This window comes from Echeneis naucrates, chromosome 10, assembly GCF_900963305.1.
Source record: "Echeneis naucrates chromosome 10, fEcheNa1.1, whole genome shotgun sequence".
Classification (NCBI taxonomy): domain Eukaryota; kingdom Metazoa; phylum Chordata; class Actinopteri; order Carangiformes; family Echeneidae; genus Echeneis; species Echeneis naucrates.
In genome coordinates, this window is record NC_042520.1 from 11,916,791 (window position 1) to 11,938,056 (window position 21,266).

The window sequence follows — 21,266 nt, forward strand, 5'->3', positions numbered from 1 at the left end:
TGATGTGTGGAGCGTTGCCCATCATTGCTAAGTAGTGGTTGGGGGAGGGAGATGCTGGCAGTCTTGGAGTAAGTCAGATAAACAGATCTTCCTGTCCCCTGCTGTGTGTGTGTGTGTGTGTGTGTGTGTGTGTGTGTGTGTGTGTGTGTGTGTGTGTGTGTGTGTGTGTGTGTGTGTGTGTGTGTGTGTGTGTGTGTGTGTGTGTGTGTGTGTGTGTGTGTGTGTGTGTGTGGAGGGGGGGGGTGTTAAAGCCTGATGGCAGACAGCCAGCACCAGTGATGGCACCAACTGTCACTGGCAGCCCCTTACTCTTTCTGCTGCCGTGCTGACTGAAGCCTCTGTGTGTGTGTGTGTGAACTGAAGTGTGTCTCTTTCAGTGGTCATTTCTGGTTCCTTCTAGTGGGGCAGGGTGAGAGGGGTAGTTTAAATATTTATCAAACTATTTTAACGAGAGTGTTTCTGCTATTGTGTGTGCATATGTGCATCAAATTTACCTTACATAATGTAAAAACTAATGCAAAGATGGCATATGCTCTTATTTTGAATATGGTTAGTCAGAGACGTTGATAATTGATTTGTTGATGAACAGAAAGCTAGTCAGTAACTTTTTTGATAATAATTTTACCATTTAACTCACCAGCAAATTTAACTGATTCCATCCTCTGAATTTTCTAGTTGTCTCGGTTTCTCATTTTCTCATTAATTATAATAACACTATAAGTATTATCAGGCTTAGTTTATCAAAAAAAATCTATAGTGACTACCTTCTTTTTGTTAAACCAAAGACCTGCACCATTTGCATCTTATTTCTGAATTTGTCATATATATCTTGATGTATGACTCCTTCTGTATCCTCCTAATAATAATAATACATATTTTTGCTGTGAAAAGTATTTTTAGCAGTATTGGTGATTCTGGCTATGGTATCAGCACTTTATATTGGATTCAAACCAGATTATGGGGTGTTGTCCACCAGAATTTTAAAGCAAGGAAACATGGCCCACTGATTACATTCACCGAAACTCTGAATATGGAGAGGATAGTTGTTTTATCTTCACTTATCTAAGCACAAAGACTAGAAAGCTAACTGCATCTTCCTAATTTTCACTGTTTGTGAAGTCAAGTTAAGCTTCCTGACTGCTGGTGGTCGCTTCATATTTAACGCAGTTGTGAGAACGATATAGTCAATTTCTTCCCCTGATTCTCAGAGAGAAAGTGAAAACATTTTGTTTCACAGAATCATGTACAAGAAAAACTTTTGAGAGACAATATCATGATATGATACAACTATAAGCGGATAAACAGTGCCTGAATTACTGGCAAGCCTTACCTTCTGTGCACACTTGAAAGAAAGTGTGTGTGTGTGTGTGTGTGTGTGTGTGTGTGTGTGTGTGTGTGTGTGTGTGTGTGTGTGTGTGTGTGTGTGTGTTTGTGTGTGTGTGTGTGTGTGTGTGTGTGCGTGTGTGCCAGAGGTCTTAGTTGTCTCTGTGTTAATTGAATTATGACTCTAGGTGGATCCTCTTGTAGTCACTTTGCTGTGGCTCATATTCAGCACTCAGTCAAGTGAAACAGTCTCCTCCTTGTGGTCTGTCTGCTTTCCCTCCCATTAATCACCGCCTTATAAGACACTCAGCAACTTCCGCACAGTCGCCCACTCCTCTGTTCCTCTCTGTCTCTTTATCATTTTTAATCACCTGCAGACAGTGGTCAGGCAGATTTCTGCTCTGTGGTCATTGGCTCAGGCACGGAGTGGGCGGGGCATGCTCTCATGCATCACTCATACGTACCAGCGCAGCAGAACAGATCCTCTCTCCCTCTCCCTCCCCCTCTCTCTACCTCTCACTCTGCCTTTCACACATACGCCAGAGCGCAGACTGCAGCAGAACGGAGGGCCCGTAGGATTTTCCTCCTCTTACTGGAACAGCCACGAAACCAGAGGGACAGTTACCCGACGAGGAGGAGGGAGACATTATTCATGGAGAATCGGCTCAGAAGTACCTGACCCACGGGCTGCTGAGTGCGTAGGTGAGTGTGTGTTTGTGCCACTGTGTGTGTCCAGGCGTGTGAGTTCACTGCAGAAGCAGCAGCACTGCAGATAGACCGACCAGAGGCTCTGCTCATCCCTCTCTCCCCTCCCCCCACTCTCCTCCTCCTCATCATCTCCTCTTCTTCTCTGGAGCATCTGCGAGCAAGTAGGGTCTCTACCGATATCAGAGAGCACAGGCTGATGTATGATGTGTGTGTTTGTGAGCGTATAATTGGTCTGGCCACAGCTGGACACAGGGTGCTCTTGATTTTTCTTGCTTCACGACTGAGGCGTGTTCTCATCAAGCACAAATCAAGCTCACCCCTGGAAGTTTCTAAACTGTTCTCAAATGATCCTCCTGCCTCCTGCCTCCTGCCTGCAGGGTTGCATCTGGCTGCAAGTTGTGTGGACTCATCCTTCCTCCTGGACTGGCCCACACCCTCCCGACCTGCCCCTCATCCTCATTTAAGGATAGGATGCCTGGCTCTGCGCCCCTGTGCTGAGGAGGCGTCGGCGGGCAGCAGTATGGGCGCTGTGCTGGCCAACATCCTCACAACCCCCACCACCGATCTGCCACCACCACGCTGCCCCACCGAGACGGGCACTCCCCCCAGCCCCGCTGATGGGCGAAGACACTGACGCCACCCCAACACTCAACCACCGCGGCTTCCTCCCCGACCACAACTATGTGACTGAAGGTAAGAAAATGTCAGAGGAAAGTGTTTCTGCGTTCATATGTTAGAGTGTTTGTTAATGTGTGTCCCCGTGTGAGTATGCATTTCTGTTTCAGACTTCTGGACAGTGTGTTTCTGTGTTGAGCGTGTGAGGCAAATTTTGTGTTTGTTTTTCTGTCAGACAAAACAAGCTCTGGACGGCTTCCTAATCTTCAATAAGCTCTGTGTTGATCAGTGTTCAGACAGAGCAACATGAAGTAGGGCGCTAAACACTTCTTGCTAAATTTAAACATCTTTGACAAGTTTCGCCTTCCCTCTCTCCCCCATCCAATTTTATATACACTTCACCATTCATTTCTTTTTGTGCTTTTAAATTCACTTTAATACCTTGTGGAGCACAACAACTTTGTTACACTGCAGGGAAGAATTGATCTGACCTGTGTCTAGGTGTGTGTCTGTGACTCTGTCTTTGTGTATGTGTGTTAGAGACAGACTGGGGGAACAGTTTTTTTTCTTTAACAGCAGCTATCTTTTGAAAACCAATCCAGTAATTTCTGTCACATTCTTTCAGCCTAATTGCACTGCATGTCATTTCTCACATTGTGTTAGTCTCACACAGACACACACACTCCCTGTTGCTCTTTCCTCTTGACTGGAAAAGATGCCAGCGTCAAATGAAATATGCAGCATATTAGTCCTCCTGCAACAGACAAGCTAGGCTGTAGCTTTGAGTTCCTTGTGTTTGTTTCATAAAACAGTCAAGTGATAACCCTGGAACCCATGCTCGTACTAATCTCAACTACACCGCTGATCTCACCTGCACTCTAGTTCTCCTGCCTGCCTGCCTCCCTGTCTGTCAGCCCCCAATCTTTTTCTTACACCCAGCTCATTGTTCAACGCGCCTCTTAGACCAGAACAGCGGATTATTATTTCAGGGTCACAAATGTGTTGCAAGCTCATTTGTGATCCTCGTATCGCTGCAGAGAAGGTATTATGCTTCCTGATCCAATATAATTTCACTCACTCGCACAGGAGCACATGCTCGAGTCAGAGGAGGCCTGCAGTGCTGCGTGTTGATTGAGTAAATGCTTGTGGTAGCTTTGAACATAACAAATTGCTAAGAGGGTTTGAAGACTATTTATCTGTGTTTTGGTGTTCGTCTGCGTGAAAGTTTCTGTATGTGAATGTGTTGTGTCTTTGTCCATTTCAGGGAAGAATTTCGATGAATTAGTGGTAGAAAATCTGACTTAACATCCATCCCCAATCATCCATTATTACCTTTGCAACAGTCCGTGGCGATAAACATGCTGCTTTTCATGCTTTGCCAATATGACTGGCAGGTTGTCTCCACCCACCAATAATGGCAGTATTAATTATTCCACACATCTCAGGCAGACACAGACATTATTCTGGGTGAATTACTATTTAGCTCACACCCCATGGACACGCCACTGAACACTGTTGGCCTGAAATAGCTGTGCAACACATGAATGGCCCTGAAAAGAGAATAGTTGGAGGAGAATAATAGCAAACTGTGCTTTAAAATATCTGCTAATCAAGAACAAAGGGCATTTTTTTTGGTCACAGATAAATAAAATTATTCATTACCTTTCTTGTTCACTATCCACTCCAACCCCCTCCACCTTTCCTTCATACTCACACCATCCCCCGTCCTCCTCCCCATTTCCATCCCCCACTGCCTTCACCCCTCCCTCTCTTCCCCCCTTCAGTTCTCTAATGCAACTCTCACAGCATTGCCTGGTGCTGAAGTGGCAAATCTGCCAAACTATTATCCAACAGTGCTGTACACAATGTGCCTATGTATGTGTGTGATCAAGAGGAATACAGAGGGTGGTGGAGACAGGGGTGGTGCATGAAATTTTATCTTTGGGTTTGTTTTGTTATCTCTTGTGTGTTTCCATCTTTCTTTATTTATTTATTTTTTTTTGCCATGTTGCATTCATATTCATGCCTCTGTGTCTGAGTGCATACTGTCTTTTGGTTGGCTCAGATTTGTGTGCCTATATGTATGGGTGTGTGTCTGCAAGTGTGTTAGGTGTGAGTATATGTGTGTGTCTCTAGATTTACCCATGGGGATCCCCCCTGCCCTTTAACTCCTGCAGGGAGGGCATGCTTAACCTCCCTTTACCTCACCCCCCCCCCTCCCGTCTTCCCTCCATCTATTACTCCCCTCCTCTCGCTCGATTTGACTTTCTCAGTATCTCCCTTCGCTCCAACCTCACCTGCAGCTGGAGTAGCATTGGGTTCCAGGATGAATGAGTAAATTACAACAGTTTCAAAGTGGTTCCTCCTTTAGGTTTTTGTTATTTATGAGAAATTACATGTAAAATCGCACAAATCAACCCTATTATTGTTTTGTGTGGGAAATATTTAGAATGTTGTATATCTGTGAAAGCTGTTTCAGGAAAACCACAAAATGTCTCATTTCATGGGCCTAAAAGAAACACCCTAGGCTTAGAGTGATGTTTTTGACAGAATCCATTTGGCTTTGAAAAGGTTTTATAAATTTCTCACTCTACTGAAGAGTAAAATTGCACTGACCTAAATCCCTGACTTCAACATGTATATGAATGCAATACTGCAGTGATAGTGGTCACTCTAAAATGATGCAACAAATAGGTAAATAGAATAATAAAAATAAAATTCAGTTAATTTAAATTAAAATGGAATTTTCACTGGATATCAGACAGTGATGCTGATTTCTTTCCATTTAATGTCACTTTAAATTTAACTTATCTTTGGTAACTTATAACGGGCAATTTTCAGTATGTTTCACATCAATACAATTTCATATTGAAAGTAATACATTTTATATTTGGGAAATGTTAGAAAGCGATCGAGCATCTGGCTTTGTCTTACCTGTGAGGTTAGTTTGAAGCGACTGCCAAGTGGGTTTTCGAAATAAAGGCCTTCAAAGACACATTAGTTGCTTCATTTCATGTCACATGCTAGACAAAGTATGATCATGGTATGATCGTGATCTTGAATACACCACCAGCAGATTTTTTTTGGTGAGTACTCAGGGCCGTTTGTGGTGATGTGGTAACTCAGTCCCTACCCTTAACCCTACCTCCTGCCTACCTCCTACCCCACTGTGCCCGGTCCTCCTTCCTTCCTTATCCTCCCTTTCGCTCTCCTCCCTCCCCTTCCCTTCCCTCCATCCTTGCTCCTCTTGCAGGGCTGCTCCTGGCTATAGCCTGAAGAGCTCCGCCCATCCTGTCCACCCCTCTCCACCCTGGAGTCCTCCCCCAGGATGTTGAGCCCCATCCAGGTCCTGTGCTCCGACATCACTTCCCTTTCTCTGGAGCCTGAGCCGTTTGCCTCTTACACTGAAGGTGTGTGCTCTATCCTCTTCTATCCCAAAGGTCATATCTATGTCGCACAGTTGCGCCATATGACCCTAGTGTGAGATATGAAAGTGCACGTGTGTCCCTTAGTGGGGCTGGTTGTATGAGACTGTGCATACATGTGCACTTGGCTTTAAGGTGCATGTGATTATGTGAAAAAGTGTATGAAAGACAGTAGTTTGAATCAGGTGAATGTTGTAATCATTTTGTCTTCGTCTGCCTCATCCTTTTTGTGTCTATTTTTGTACATGCCACTTTATTTTTGTCGCAGTCTGCCTCCTTCAGCGTGTGTGCGTGTGCGTGTTTGTGTGTTTGATTGATCTCTTTAAATAATTTGACCAGATGACATCCCGTCCTCTTCAAAGTGGTTATCTCTGGTACATGTACTTTTTTTTTTTTTTATATGGGAAAAGACAAACATAGACGTTCCACGCCCATACACATGGGCATGCACACAAACACTTTCCAAAAACTATACTGTGAAGGCGCCCATCAGTGTGAGCTTCCATTGTTCCCTCAATTTATTCTTTAATCCCACGGTCTATATAAATGTAATAATAGGCCTATCAAAGTAAAAATAATTGTACCTGAGATTGTGGACCCTCTGAATTTTGTAAATTTTGCCTGAAAAAATGTACTTCACAACTAATCATCAAAAGCATTGCAGATGTCTTTTTTTGGATGACTAATTGAGCCTTTGTTTTGACCCTGAATGCGTGAGGACAGAGAGATAAGGAGGACAAAATAAAAAGGGCAACAGTTTTTTGAACATAGGCTTACATGTCAGTATTTATGAGGCAGCTAATCAGAGTTTAGAGTGGGTGTACACCAACTAAGCTAATCTTTTTTATGTTGCAGTTTCACAAATCTATTGAAAGAACAATTAGATTTTATCAAAAATGAATCGCACGTTGGAGTATTAACTTAGAGGATGATTTTGCAGTTACGTAAAGAAAGACTACAGGCGTATTTCACACATCTGAGGCCAGCATGGTTTGTCTTTCTAATTGTTTGTGTCTAAAACCATTAGACTCACACCAGCTCGTCCCTTTTGTGACAAAGCGTGTTTGGAGAAATGGCTGATTCCCTGCTGTGCTGGGCTTCAATCACTTCTCTTTACAAACGTGGACCACTAACACAAACACACACACCAGTTTTTTCCAGATAATTCCAAAACGGCAGGACAGGGATCAATTTAATATCTCCCTTGACTCTCTCCCCTCTTCTCCTCTCTCTCTCCACCCTGGTTATTTCTCTACAGGTCAATTGAGTCCACACACTTGTACTCACGAACACAGGAAATGCAGGGTGCTTGAGCTGCACACACGCATGCACAGAGACACACATACACGCACTCACTAACACACATCTACACACAGATCTCCTGCTGAGTGGTTGCATGTCTTTGCTTTTATGGCGTGTGTGTTTTTGGCTCATCTTTAATGGTCCATGTTTACCCAGACTGAAGATATCTATAATTGGGACTGTTGGACGTCTGCTTCCCCGCCTGTCCCTATCGAAGCATGAAAAAAAAAAAAAAAACTCTCCTTCCCTTCTTTATGCCACTATCATCATCTAGCCTGTTAACCTCTCCTCTCCTCCTCATAATTAAACTAATATTTTCATCACCATTAGAAAAAAAAAATGCTGGTAACAGGTATCATCAGCCTCAGAGTCCACCCAAATATTCAGTATAGCTTTTAACTATGAGCACAAAGAAAAATAGAAATGCCAAGTATGTTTATCAGGTATCAATGTTAAAATAATAAATTCTCTGTTGGCCAGCTGATCAATAAGCACAAACCTGCCTGTCAGCTATAGTTTCTAAAAATCACCAAGGTCTCATTTTTTTTAGAGCTCAAGGTCATACTTGATGATGCAGTAAAGACAGAGAAAGGATGGAACGACCAACATTTTGGCACTTTTCCTAATAAATCACCAAATTATGCATGGTTTATTTTTCTGGTGATCAACTAATCATTTCATCCCTCCTGATAATCTACTTTCATCACCGAGGACTCAGTGTTCTTGTAAACATCTCGCTGTGAATTTGATTCTTTGTGAATTTTGGTGTTTATCACTTGAGCGTGTTTTTTGATGCTTCTCTGCGTCATTGTATTAATTTCTATGTGTTGTTGTTGTTGTTTTGGGTTGATGTGTCCTGTATGTGTAGGCACATGCATTTGCAGTCACAGTGTGTTCCCCCAGCTCCTGCACTGTGGCAATGACTCAGACAGGCCTGCTAATGCTAATGGACTGTGGGAGACAGACACAGCTACTTTGCTATACTGTATCACATACACATTCCCACTACAAGACTCTGACTTACATCTCACACACACACACACACACACACACAGACATATATTACATCAGTACACTGGCCAGCGGTGCCACTTGGAAGAGAGCCACAGCACTCAACGTGATGCTTTCGCTTGCACTGGTTGTATGTATTGTGCGACTTGAGTAGAGACACAATTGTCTGTAAAGTGTGCACACACACACTCACACTGTATGCCGTCTTTTTTGCGGTGCATCAATATATTAGACAGATTCAAAACCCACTGGTGTGCATACATGCATTTGAGATTTTGACTGCATGTGTAGGGGTTTGTGTGTGCGTGTTCATGCATTCTTATCAGCATGTCCTGAATTTTGAGCACCATGTCGCATCTCCTGGAGTTGATCGACCACTGTTTGTTTTTCGACAAGTGCAGCACCACAATCATTTTACTGCACTCCTTCTTCCTGCGAGGACTGGATTGATGAATGCCACTTCCTCTTTTGCCAGACTGCCATATACGGCTAACCGTTACAAGTACTGCTACTGGTTGGATCAGCCTGTTACTATGGCAACCCCTGCTCACTGAAGGACCCCTCCACCGCCTTCGCCCCAGCGCCTCTTCCCTCCACCTCCCTCTCCATGCTTCCCATTCTTGCACCACCAGCATCATCGTCACTACATACACACTAACTTACAGCCAGGCAGCAGCGTGCTGTGGGGGAGGGATGGCAGTCAGAGAGCTGAATATGGAGAGACAACCAAGAAGAAATTAGAAGGTGAAATGGGGAACAAGAGAGAAACTTGAGAACAAGGCATGACAAAAGAAGCAGCGACAATAGAATATGTGGTAGAAGAATGGCTGCAGTAAAAGAAAGCCCAGAACAGTGAAAAGAAGAAAAAATAGAAACTGCAGTGACTGAGGGATCAAGAAACAGTGTGATAACTAATGGAAAGATGACAGAGAGAGAGAGAGAAGCAGGCAGGCAGTAATACACAAAGTGTTGAAGGGACATGGTGAATAAGGTTGTGTTGGCATAGAGATTGATGAGCAGTCCCTGCCTCCCCTTATCATAAAATCTCTCTCTCAAGGCCACCATGAATTAGGCAATGCTACAGCTTTGAATCACTTCAGCTCTCAACAAATACACCTTTCATACTCCGTTTTTATTGCAGTGAACAGTGACTGAGGTCCACGCTCTTTCCTGTCAAAGCTTTTCCTTGGTAGCTTGGTAGGATGCAGAATCTGAAATGACTTATCTTCATGTTATTTCATAATTTGCTAGTACAGTAAAATTTCCCTGAGGTGTGTGTGTTCCTTTGCCTGTGGGATGTTTAGGTTCTTTGTCATAAGAAAATTGTGGAAGCTTTCGTGATATGGGTTTATAGGTTTTATGGATCTATGCCGTCTTTTTATGTTCAACCAGATGCTCTTTTATGCTCTAAATTTGTCACACTTTGATCTCCTTCATCATAATTTATGGGGAGTTAACAAGCTAACAAGCCAGTGGCACAAGTTACATAGAAACATAGTATTATTTCTTATTTATTGGCGGTTTTCAGATTCATTATAGAGTCACTGTTTCATAGCACTGTGTCTAAAGACGCACCAGATAAAAGGCATGTTTGAAAATATTGCAACAGACTGTAGTCTCTACAGTCTCTACCATAAAGAGGAACTGGATGTAGTGCTAACTGAGTATGGTTGTTAAGCCATAGTGTGAGGAGCCAGAGACCCAATCACATTTCACTGGGGATGGAAAGAATCTTCGTAGTTAGACAAAAGCCTCATGTCTGTAAGCTAAAGCTCAATCCAGAGCCAGCATCTTAGTTTAACTTGAAGACAGGAAATAGGAGATTGGAAAAACAGCCATACGAAAACCTCAAGCACTATTCCTCTAAAATAATTTTATAAATAGTGAACATGCATGCAGGGAAATTCAACATCTGGCTTACTGTACACACAAGCACCCAAAGAACTGGAAACTGACCCATCTTTTATGATAGTCATTGATCATAACTTGTCACGAGAAGACAAAACAATTTTGGCTCAAATTTGATTAAAAAAAAAAAAAAAAAAGCTGAAGATTCTGCGTGTGCTTATCAATTGGAAGACAGTCCGATCGTCTAATCTTCGTGGTGATCAGCATTACTCACAACTCTCCATCATTATCACGACCTCAATCTAACAGTGTAAAAACTGCAGATCGGTTAAACCCTGGATTAATAGTGACTAATACAGCAGACAATCACTTCACTTCGTCAGTAAACAAATTAGAGTTAGGAAACCTGGCTGTGGAAATGAGGTCAAAAGATGAGCTTCAATAAAATATGGTCATGATTGGAAAACTAGTGTGTACACAGTGAATATGTAGTTGGCACCAGACTAATTAATAATAATAGCTGGTTTTCAACCAGATGAAATTAGATGGCCTGGGATACACCCTCTCCTGCCACATCTATTTCCACACCACTGGTTAGAATGTTTTTCACAGATCAACCGGCTCTGTCCCTGTATAAACTTCAATATGCAGCACAAAGAAGAAGTGGAAAGAGGATCAGCAGACAGGGGAGGGAGGAGATTAAACCAGAATCAAGCCTCAGATGTCATGCTTACATACAGCTGAATACCATTCCGTGTATCGTGCCATGCAGGGAGGATCACTGAACGCACAGAGCCAGTAGAAGTGGTTAGTAATGTGCTTACTCATATTACAGCGTTGACACTGAGACTGTGCTGGTATGTTAGGACAGGGAGCTAGCGATGGGTTTTATTGTTGCAAATGGCTGTACCGGAAAATAAAGTTGAAAGGACGTTTAATCGCAATTTCAAATTCTCCGAGGTGTGTTTACATTTTCAGACACCGCAGCTATCGCATAAACACACGAACAATTTAAATGTGCTCGTGAGGTTATTCTCGCGTTCCTCTGCGTCATGGGGTATGTGTCATAGTAACACACAGACAACACCTGTGCTTAATGTGAGCAGCTGTGTGTGCGTGTGTCTGTCTGTGGGAGTATGAATCAGTCTCTGATTTTCTGTCGTTTTATGTTGAAGATATTTGCTGTGTGATATGAATTCCACTTTCAAACAAATGATGTAACTTACAACAATTAAACCTTTGCTGAATCCTTGTGGCAGTGAACAATTATTGATTTAGTCTGCATATTAATTTGCCTAAATCTAATCCATTTACATGTCAATGCAATGACTCTTCCCTTGGTTTAATAATCTGGAGTCAGATAAACAGATTATGTTGACGAATGATGATGTGTTGTCAGTTAGCTAATGGCTCCTCTCGTCCCACATTTCTCTCTCTGTTCCTCCATCTTTGTCTCCACGTGTCTCTCTACCAGCTGATATCATCTCTACTGTTGAGTTCAACCACACAGGGGAGCTCCTGGCCACAGGGGACAAGGGGGGCCGAGTGGTCATCTTTCAGAGGGAACCAGAGGTAGACACACACACACACACACACACTTGCACCGAAACACACGATTTTTAATGCACAAACTACACAAAGCTACACTGTTCCCCTCCAGCTACACCACAGATTAAGACAAACAGCTGATGCTCCTGCTATGTCAGTAAGATGTGCAGAGTATGTGTCCTGCTATATCCAAGCCAGCTCAAGGTTAAGGTTATGGAATTAGCCGCGGGGCGTTACATTGCGCTGGGATTGCACAATGAAAATGTCTCATATCTTTTCTTCCGTTTTCCCCTTTTCCTTTCCACAGAGCAAGACTGAGCCATTCTCCCAGGGAGAGTACAACGTCTACAGCACCTTTCAGAGCCATGAGCCCGAGTTCGACTACCTTAAGAGTCTGGAGATCGAGGAGAAGATCAATAAGATCCGATGGCTGCCTCAGCAGAACGCAGCACACTTCCTCCTCTCCACCAATGGTACGACGTCCATTATCAATTATTTGAATTATCATGTTTTGAAAGGTTTTCTAAGGTCAGAAAGGATATTTTGTGCATTAAGGTTTGAGTTTGTCTTCTGTGGTACGGAAGTCCATTTATCACTTTAAATCCTGTGTTTATGACTATATTGTTCGATCTATACATTTTCCCTAAGAGCCCTGTTATTGATTTATTTAGGTACTATATTATTTATGATTGCTGGTATGAAAAATTGGAAGACCTGCCTCAGCAGTTGTTGCTCCCTGTGATGCGTGTTTCCAGTATAATACGGATAAATTTTCTGTCTCCCGTGCTTTGATAAAACTTTTTGCTCATTTGTCCAAGATGCGTTACAGGGCTCACAGTTTGGAGTGTGGTGGATTACCTCATCTATTCAGTAATTTGTTTAATATTTGACTCAGAAACCGTGACGAAAGTTCTACTGGGAAGAACAAATAATCCCATTTTTAATTTTTTCTCTTAAATGGAAACAGAATAACTAACAACCTAACACAAGACACCATATGAAGCAAGCATCTGGTCATGGGTTGGGAAATAAAATGGGCTGATTCTGGATTGATAGTTGTTCTGATGTAAAAGGCGCCTATTAGAATTTGCAGGGAGGCAAAAAACACAAGCTGGAGCGAAAGATGAGACACAATCCCACAGGCCATGCCAGAGGGAAACGTTGAACTGGGCTGAGTTGACTTTATTTTTAAGCAAAATCTTCTCTAGTTGTAAGGCTGTAGGCTTTTAGCTTCACTAGTTTGGGATGAAATTGTATATTTACTCTATGCTGATATTTGAATCATTAACTTAAAATAACTTCCTAACCTCAGAGCACATTTAATTCATTTGTTATTTCCAAATTATTTATTTACTAATTTAATGGCCCTGTCTGTTTCCCAGATAAGACCATTAAGTTGTGGAAGGTGAGTGAAAGAGACAAACGGCCGGAGGGTTACAACCTGAAGGATGAGGAGGGCCGTATCAAGGACATCTCCACCGTCACCTCCCTGCAGGTATGCATACTTATCTCATCGTTCATCTCGCCGTCTGTTTATCTGTCTCTTTATCTATCTATTTGAATGTCACACTAAAAAATTCATATCGGCAACATAACTGGGTCAGAGGGTACAGAAAATGGGTCACTGGCACACAGGCACGTGTGTGTATGTGTGAGGAGGAGGAACCCCCTATTGCCAGCTGTAGAGAACAGCAGCGCAACATCTGCACTGGCAGGAAATGATACAGAGCAGCACTGTTTCTATTTCTGGTGAATTCTTAGTGATAAGTTGTCAGAGTGTGTCCATGTGTGTAAATGCACGCGGTTGTGGTTTCCAAATAAGGGCATATTACTGTGACTGAACGCTGTGTTAAAATAGTAAATTGATTACTAATTTGTAGAATATGTATTTTTAAGCAGATTGATCTCAAATAGTCTTTAATACATTTGCTGGATTGTTTCTTGATTTTACAACCAAGTTAGCAAGTTTGGAATCCAGTAATAATGTATTATTGATGCCAAAGGAAGTAAAGCATTAAATATTAATTGACGATACAATAAAATTATTTCAGTGTGATCTATTCTCAGCCGCTTGCCCATGTTTCTTCTCCAAATCAGTTAAGAAGGGTGTTAAATTGCTGCCCCCCTCGTTCTTTCTCTCCAGGTACCGGTGTTAAAGCCGATGGATCTGATGGTGGAGGTGAGCCCGCGACGAGTGTTTGCGAATGCTCACACCTATCATGTCAACTCCATTTCCGTCAACTCCGACTATGAGACCTACATGTCAGCTGATGACCTGAGGATCAACCTGTGGCATCTCGACATCACTGACCGCAGCTTCAGTATCCTTAATGGTTTATAGCGTGTGTATCTGTTAAGGAGAAGAGATGAAGAGCAGCTATAGATGCACAAACACCTATAAAAGAAGGATGAGATTTATTAAAGCACAAGGACGCAGATAATTAATGCATACATTAACAGTTGATGTTTATACATGCTGAATAATCCATCCCTGCCCACGCACGCAACCACACGCATAACAAATTCCTACATTGCAAATCACACTTTGTAAAACACACAAGGACACACACCGTTGGGGGAGGGGAATATTATTCTCAAGGAGTGAAAGTGTAGCTTAATGAATAATTCAAAGGCTGCATAAATATTTCAGCCCCTTTCTGAGTTCTAATCCAGCTCAATGGGACATAGTACAGTCACATCCCCATTCCAGACAAGATTTTAATATTGCATTTTATTTGAATATGGAATTTCTCTTCTCCCAACAACCCTCTCAAGACATTTTTTCAGTTCAGTTTGCTTTATTTCAGCTATAAATGATTTACATCTTGTTGGTAGGCTCTGCTGTGCATTTAGGTTTTTGTCTTTTATGCAGATTGCGGCCTGTGTGGGTTTCCTATGAAAACACAGTGCCGTTAGTTTCACAGTGACTCAATTCGGTGGGAGAATTTCATAAGAAGATGAATAAATATGAATATAAAGGGTTTATATACAGTATGGCTGACTTGAGCAGGTGCTATTGATGCAAAAATAAAAAACAGGACCTCTTTGCTCTTTTCCTGAGTGATGCTTTCTCCCAGATATTGTAGACATCAAGCCAGCCAACATGGAGGATCTGACAGAGGTGATCACAGCGGCTGAGTTTCACCCACACCACTGTAACTTGTTTGTCTATAGCAGCAGCAAAGGCACCCTGCGTCTCTGTGACATGAGAGAAGCAGCGCTGTGCGACAAACACTCCAAATGTAAGTAAATCTGCTAAGCTGGAAAAGAATCTTAGCATTTCTGAATATAACTTTTTCCCACGAGGGCCTTTTCCCCCCTCTATGCTCTCACGTGATCTGATAATGGACGTTTTTAATCTATCAACTACAAACAAGAGGAAATGTAAACTTTAATCAACATTTCTTAAAGTATACCCAAAGTTTTAAGGTGATTGGCCAGGTTTCCAAACAGCCATGATTTAAACATTTTCAGTCCACGATTTCTGTTTAAAAACTTGATAGAGTCAGTTTTGATCCCGATCAAAACATAACGATATTTGCACAAACAGTCATAGTCCTCAGAGGAGGGCTCACCGTGGTCTCACTAAGAGGTTCACATTTGTAGTTTTTAGTTTGCAACATACACTTTATACCGCTGCATGACAAAGGTTTTGTAACAGCAGCGTTCCCTTTTGCTTTGCATTTAGTAGTTGTTAGCAGATGTTAGCATGGCAATGAAAGTTAGGATTGCTAAAACTATTGTTAGCAAGCAGCGTGTCACTGCTGAGCTACAACCTCACCACACTCCCAGATTTTCTTGACATCATAGAATAAGAAAATGCAGTTTTGTCAATACTCGGGACATTCTTGACCTTTTAAATTGTATTGCGTTTGTTGTTCAATTTATAATTTCATTTTGAGGTATGGTTTGTTAAGTCACTTGGAAATGAGTCATCTACAATCATACGTGCAGATGTGACGCACAGTTTGACTTACACATGTAGTAGATCACAAGATGTCTTTTTTTCCACACAGCAATATTCACTAGTTCCTCTATAAAGCTACTTTCCATTTTTTTTTATTATACTTCAGATGTATTATTTCCCACCTTTCTGTTCTTTGTCATATTTTCTGCTCCTGTTTACTTCGATAGTGAAATGGCTGGTCTTACAGCTGTGATCAGTATGACTCACCAGTACACTGCAAGTTGTTCTCATGGACGCACCATTGTGAAGAAAAATGTATGCATTTACAGTCTCTCTTTCTTTTTCCTGATATTTAAATTGTGCAAATGCTCAAATACAGAAACATTCACACAAACATTTACAAGTACATCTGGTCTGCACTCAAAATAAAGACAGTTAACGACATTATGTGACGCACATACTCAATCGTGTTTCTGCCTGACATAAGGACTAACAGCACTCTCACTCCTGTCCTCTGGTCTCCCACCTTTTGCCAGTGTTTGAGGAGCCCGAGGACCCGAGCGCTCGCTCCTTCTTCTCTGAGATAATCTCCTCTGTGTCAGATGTCAAGTTCAGCCACAGTGGTCGCTACCTGCTCACCAGAGACTACCTGACTGCCAAAGTCTGGGACCTCAACATGGAGAGCAAGCCCTTGGAGACATACCAGGTGTGCTACTGGAAAATATGAAAAATACATCTCCAGAGACAGAAAGACAGAACAGGGATTATTTGAATTTGAGATTCAATGTGTAAATACTGTGTATCAACAGAAACTCACTCTTTGACACAAATGCGGTGAGAGAAATCGCAGTTGTGTCCAAACTGCGAGGTGACAAACTGTCCCTGAAAGAGGGCACTGTCATCCTAGAAAATGTGCATAACTAGGGACAGAAATGAATCACAGGAAAAAGGCTGCCTCCCAGATTCACAGTACTTAATGATGATTAGATTCTCCCGAAACCTTTTAAGGATAATTAGATTGATTACGTGCCAGACAATGCACTGTTTCTCATCAGTGCAGAATCACCAGAGAAGCATGGTGACTTCTTAACTTTAGGCTGTGATCTTTAGGTGCTTATGTGTGTGTGGCAGGCAAACACACATAAACATAAACAATGCATGATGGAGAAATAGACATAAAACAATAACGGCCTTTTTTTTTTTAAGGTTGCATTCTCCACTCTAAATGTGTCTCCAGTCACTTGTTAAGTGTTTTCAATCAGTTACTCCTGCCTCTGTTTATGCATTTATGTGCAGGAGAAGTATTTATCAACTCCCTTTTTCAGGGTGTGTTTAATATTCCTGCCTTGAGCGCGTGGGTGAGCATGTGTCTTTGCCTGTGTGTGTGTGTGTGTGTGTGTCTGCTTGACATGTGAGGCCCTATGAGGAAGCCAGGAGTGGGAGGCTAAGACGCACTGGAGCTATTTATAGGCTGCTGAATCTCCACTCATAAAGTGAAGTGGGAAGGAGGGATACCTTGCACAGAGCCCCACACCTAGATCTGCAATGCAGCATGGAGAGGAAGGAAGATGGAGGGAGGGAGGGTGAAGAAGGGTGAGAGTTTAGGACATGGTGTGAGGATGGCGTGATTAGAGGAGGAGAGACGATTAAGGGAGAAGTCTGAAAATTTGCGGATGAGAGAGGGAGGCATGGACGAGATAAGAGCACATGTGGGTGAATGGAGTAAACTGAGAAAAACATGGGGGATGAAAATGATTTCAGAGCTTAACTCCTCTTATTCTGAGTGAGTTTACTCCCTTTCTCCCTGGAATATGAAAAACATGCACACAAATCCACGGAGGAGGAGACAGCGTGCTCTACGTAAATCAGAGATCATGCAGGCTGGAAAAAAAAAAAACAACAAAAAAAAATTGTATATTCAACTCCAGCTGTCACGGTATCATTTCAAAGAGCCAGAGGGGAAAACAAAAATGTCACCAGGTTGGATGTACAACCGTGAGCCGACCTCAGCTTGACCGTATATTGATTGCACGGCGACTGTTGACTGCTGACTTTATGCAGAAAATGCGGACGGGGGCTTAATGCAGAACACAGCGGCTGGAGGAAGGTGTATATTTTCAAATCTTTGCACCACCAAGCGAGCACAGTGCTGACATAGACAGGTTGAATGAAAGCATGAGGGACAAGAGTTATTAATCAGTGAATACGTGTGTGTGTGTGTGTGTGTGTGTGTGCACGTATTCACGTGTGTCTCTATTTTCATGCCCTTGGTGGGTTTGATAATAGAGAGCTGGATTTTAATGGATTTACTGATATGGAAAAGCAGTTTTGATTAAAATATACTCCTCACCCTCTTATTGCTGAGGGCTGCCATTGTGTCTTATTAGCGTTGCCATCAGGGAGGTTTGTGTTACAACTTGCTCACGTAGGATGTGTTGTGTCTGCTGGGGTTTGTATTCAAGTGTGAGCGTCTTCTTCTTCTGCTCACGCTTCTATTCACAGTTCCCACTGGGATTCGATACCTGGGAGTGAAGCCGCAGTCTGTTGGTGTTTGTCGGGTGTAATAATATCTCATCTGTGTGTCCATGTGTGTGTTTTATTCCTCCAGGTTCATGATTACCTCCGCAGCAAGTTGTGTTCCCTTTATGAAAACGACTGCATCTTTGACAAGTTTGAGTGCGCCTGGAACGGCTCGGACAGGTACCTGCAGTGTCCAGATGTCTTCGTGTGTGTATCTATTGTGTACATGTTTGAGGTGTCGAAAGAGAGACTGCTGGCGTTTATCTGCGTGTTTTAAAGGTTTTGAATAAATCCACACACACATGTTGGTATCCTGCCATGGTAATAGTTTCAGTTTTAAGTTTCATGAGATGCGATTTTATTACCCAAATGCAGTACAATGACAGAAATTCAGCAACAGGTGCTCATCCTGTCAGTCTGCCCTGGTAGCTTGGATAACTCACTTCCCTCACTGTGAACAGTTCTTGAGGAAACTACTTTTTTCCAGAGAGTATTTGAATTTTTTTTCATTGATTTTTTTTTTTTTTTTTTTTTTTTTTCTTGTCCAAACTGAAACCGGCGGTGGTTTGATTCTGGACAGTATCAGGATGTATGGCTCTATTACAGCGGGCCTCAAAGTGGGGGAGAGATACACCGTGAGGCGCTGAGTCCTGAGCTGAACGATGGCATGACTGACGTCATTGCCACAGTCAGCTACGTCAAAACACGACCCTAACCCTTAATCCATTTTTTGGAGGAGGAGGGCCGTGAACTTTAACTCTTTAACTCTGTTTAACTCTAACAAGTTCCTCATGAAGCCTGCATTTCTCAGTGACGTGTTTCTGAAACTCAATGAAGTGAATTTGCAGATGCAAAAACACACACACACACCCACAGCAATACTGAATGCTGTTAAGTAGTTAAAAAAAATCATTCATTAATTTGTTAAATTAATTAATCAAAAAGAGGTTGTAGTTTATTGCAACCTGTAATTTTTATTTTTTTTTTTTCAGATTACATGTATTTGTTTTCAAAAAGTTGCAGTTTGTATTAATTTCAATGTGTTGACAACAAAATATTTGTCTGTGTATCGGGGGGTGGACTGCGAAAGCTTCCTCGTCACCCAAATGGGGGGCCCAGCAGGAAAAGCTGAAGGCCATCTCAGGTCCAGAGTTACTGTCTTAATTATCCTGAAACACCTTTTTTTTATAGTTAAGAGTTCACACATTGTTTATAATTGAAAAGTTTGAGTGTTTTATTTAACTATGCAAACAGTATTGTTTGCATTGCAATGCTGTTGCAAACAGCATTTAAATGTTTTATTTGTTTGAGGTGCTACTTTACTATACACTCTTACGAAGTTAGCTCATGCTGGACAAAATGCTTAGTTTGGATGTGTGTGTTGTGTTGTAAATGGCTCCTTCTCTCATGTCTAGTGTGATCATGACGGGAGCATACAACAACTTCTTCCGTATGTTCGACCGGAACACCAAGCGCGACGTGACCCTGGAGGCCTCGAGAGAGAGCAGCAAACCCCGAGCTGTCCTGAAGCCGCGGAGGGTCTGCGCTGCTGGAGGAAAGCGCCGGAAGGACGACATCAGCGTGGACAGCCTGGACTTCACCAAGAAGATCCTCCACACGGCCTGGCACCCCACCGAGAACATCATCGCCATCGCTGCCACCAACAACTTGTACATCTTCCAGGACAAACTCAACTCTGAGATGCATTAGTGAACAGATGTCAGCGGCGTACACGAATGAGTTTACGCCTGAACACACAACTATGCCAGAATGTACACATTTAGAAACGTATACACACACAGGAATATGCCTAATCCACACACACACACACACACACACACACACACACACACATAAGCAGAAAACATACACATGTATGTCTTCTCTGACGCCCCCCCCCCCCCCTGAAAAACCACCACCACTGAAAGGACCTGGAAAGGGAACAGGCTGGATTATGCAATGCACTATGGATTGCAGATTTGTCCGAACTGGATTTTTCGATTGTTAACCTCTGGATTGTGCTTGATGGTGTGTTGATTGCTACAGCGCAGCTTTTGAGGGGAGAACCCTCAATAACCCTCACCCACCCCCACCTCCCTCCCAGACAGGAGGGATGGTTCCATGTTTGTCTTTTTTTTTTCTTCTTCTTCAGTCTCTTTTGCTTTCTCCACCTCCTCCTCTCCTCTTTGTATTTGTGCACTTGAGCAGAACCTATTCTTATCCCTTGCCCACAGTTTTTGTGTAAAAAAAGCCTTCGGTTTTTGTCTAACAGTGCCACTGATGAAAAATGGGGCATTTATGTAACTGGGTGTTTGTTTGAGTTCAGATCAACTACCCCACTTCTGATTGTGTAAAATGGTTGTTAATGATGTTAATGATGGTAATTATGATGATAATGACAATTTCAAATGATATGTGTGATGTGCAAGGATGAACTCGGGACCCCCCCCCCCCCGCCCCCCAACCCAAAAGCACTCAGACACCTCCGAGCTCAACTGGACTGTGTTCAGTGAGGTCCAACATTTGCAATCCTGAAGATGGAAAGAGAAGTTCACAGATTATTACAGTGCGGCCCAATGTGAGGAGACACACGCATATCTTTGCCACAGTGTGCTTCAATCGTCCAACTTCTCTGATTGTGGATTCTGATTCTGGTCTGAGGTTTGCGTCATGTGCTACTTCGCCATTTAATACAGTTCAAAACAAGCAGAAAAAAATTCAAAATCAAACTATTTCAACAATCAAGCAAAAATGATGCTGCATGTCAAACTGATTTAGCCCTAGGTGTTTATAAACTGACTGACTTACTGACTTGGCTGCCTTCTTAACTGTTTAGACCCAGCTGTACAAAGGCTTCAGGGGCCCCGGGGCCCCGTGCAGCACGAATAACCATAGATGACCGAGCTCTCCTACATTTGTTTGTGTCCTCGGACACTGAAGCATGTTTACCAGTGTACGGTTCATACACTTACATGTACATTTTGAATGAAGCCGTCCGAGAATCAGTTTGGATTTGACTGAAACTGAAAACCAAGAAAAACGGGGAATGTTTGATTAAT

At 42.5% G+C, this 21,266-nt stretch overlaps 1 protein-coding gene across 3 annotated transcripts; it reads left to right on the forward strand.

Annotated features, from left to right (window-relative positions):
* Window positions 1–2,648: 2,648 nt before the first annotated feature.
* LOC115049558 (serine/threonine-protein phosphatase 2A 55 kDa regulatory subunit B gamma isoform) lies at window positions 2,649–19,992 on the forward strand. 3 transcript variants are annotated; one of them, XM_029511858.1, is made up of 9 exons: window positions 2,649–2,724; window positions 11,707–11,804; window positions 12,088–12,253; window positions 13,163–13,275; window positions 13,924–14,101; window positions 14,858–15,022; window positions 16,224–16,393; window positions 18,296–18,387; window positions 19,623–19,992. In XM_029511858.1, the coding sequence occupies exons 1-9, from the start codon at window positions 2,649–2,651 to the stop codon at window positions 19,915–19,917; spliced, it is 1,353 nt and encodes a 450-aa protein (XP_029367718.1). In that variant the 3' UTR covers window positions 19,918–19,992. The 3 variants fall into 3 exon arrangements, with proteins under 3 accessions (XP_029367718.1, XP_029367717.1, XP_029367719.1); XM_029511857.1 differs by lacking the exon at window positions 2,649–2,724 and adding an exon at window positions 5,975–6,056; XM_029511859.1 differs by lacking the exon at window positions 2,649–2,724 and adding an exon at window positions 5,975–6,056 and having other exon boundaries at window positions 12,112–12,253.
* The last annotated feature ends 1,274 nt before the right edge of the window (window positions 19,993–21,266 follow it).

What these genes read in the sequence shown, in the direction of transcription:
- LOC115049558 (XM_029511857.1), top strand. Translation starts at nt 5,975, where the DNA reads ATGTTGAGCCCCATCCAGGTCCTGTGCTCCGACATCACTTCCCTTTCT. An exon ending in CTTCCTCCTCTCCACCAATG is followed by an intron (nt 12,254 to 13,162) that starts GTACGACGTCCA and finishes TCTGTTTCCCAG; the next exon opens with ATAAGACCATTAAGTTGTGG. An exon ending in CCACCGTCACCTCCCTGCAG is followed by an intron (nt 13,276 to 13,923) that starts GTATGCATACTT and finishes CTTTCTCTCCAG; the next exon opens with GTACCGGTGTTAAAGCCGAT.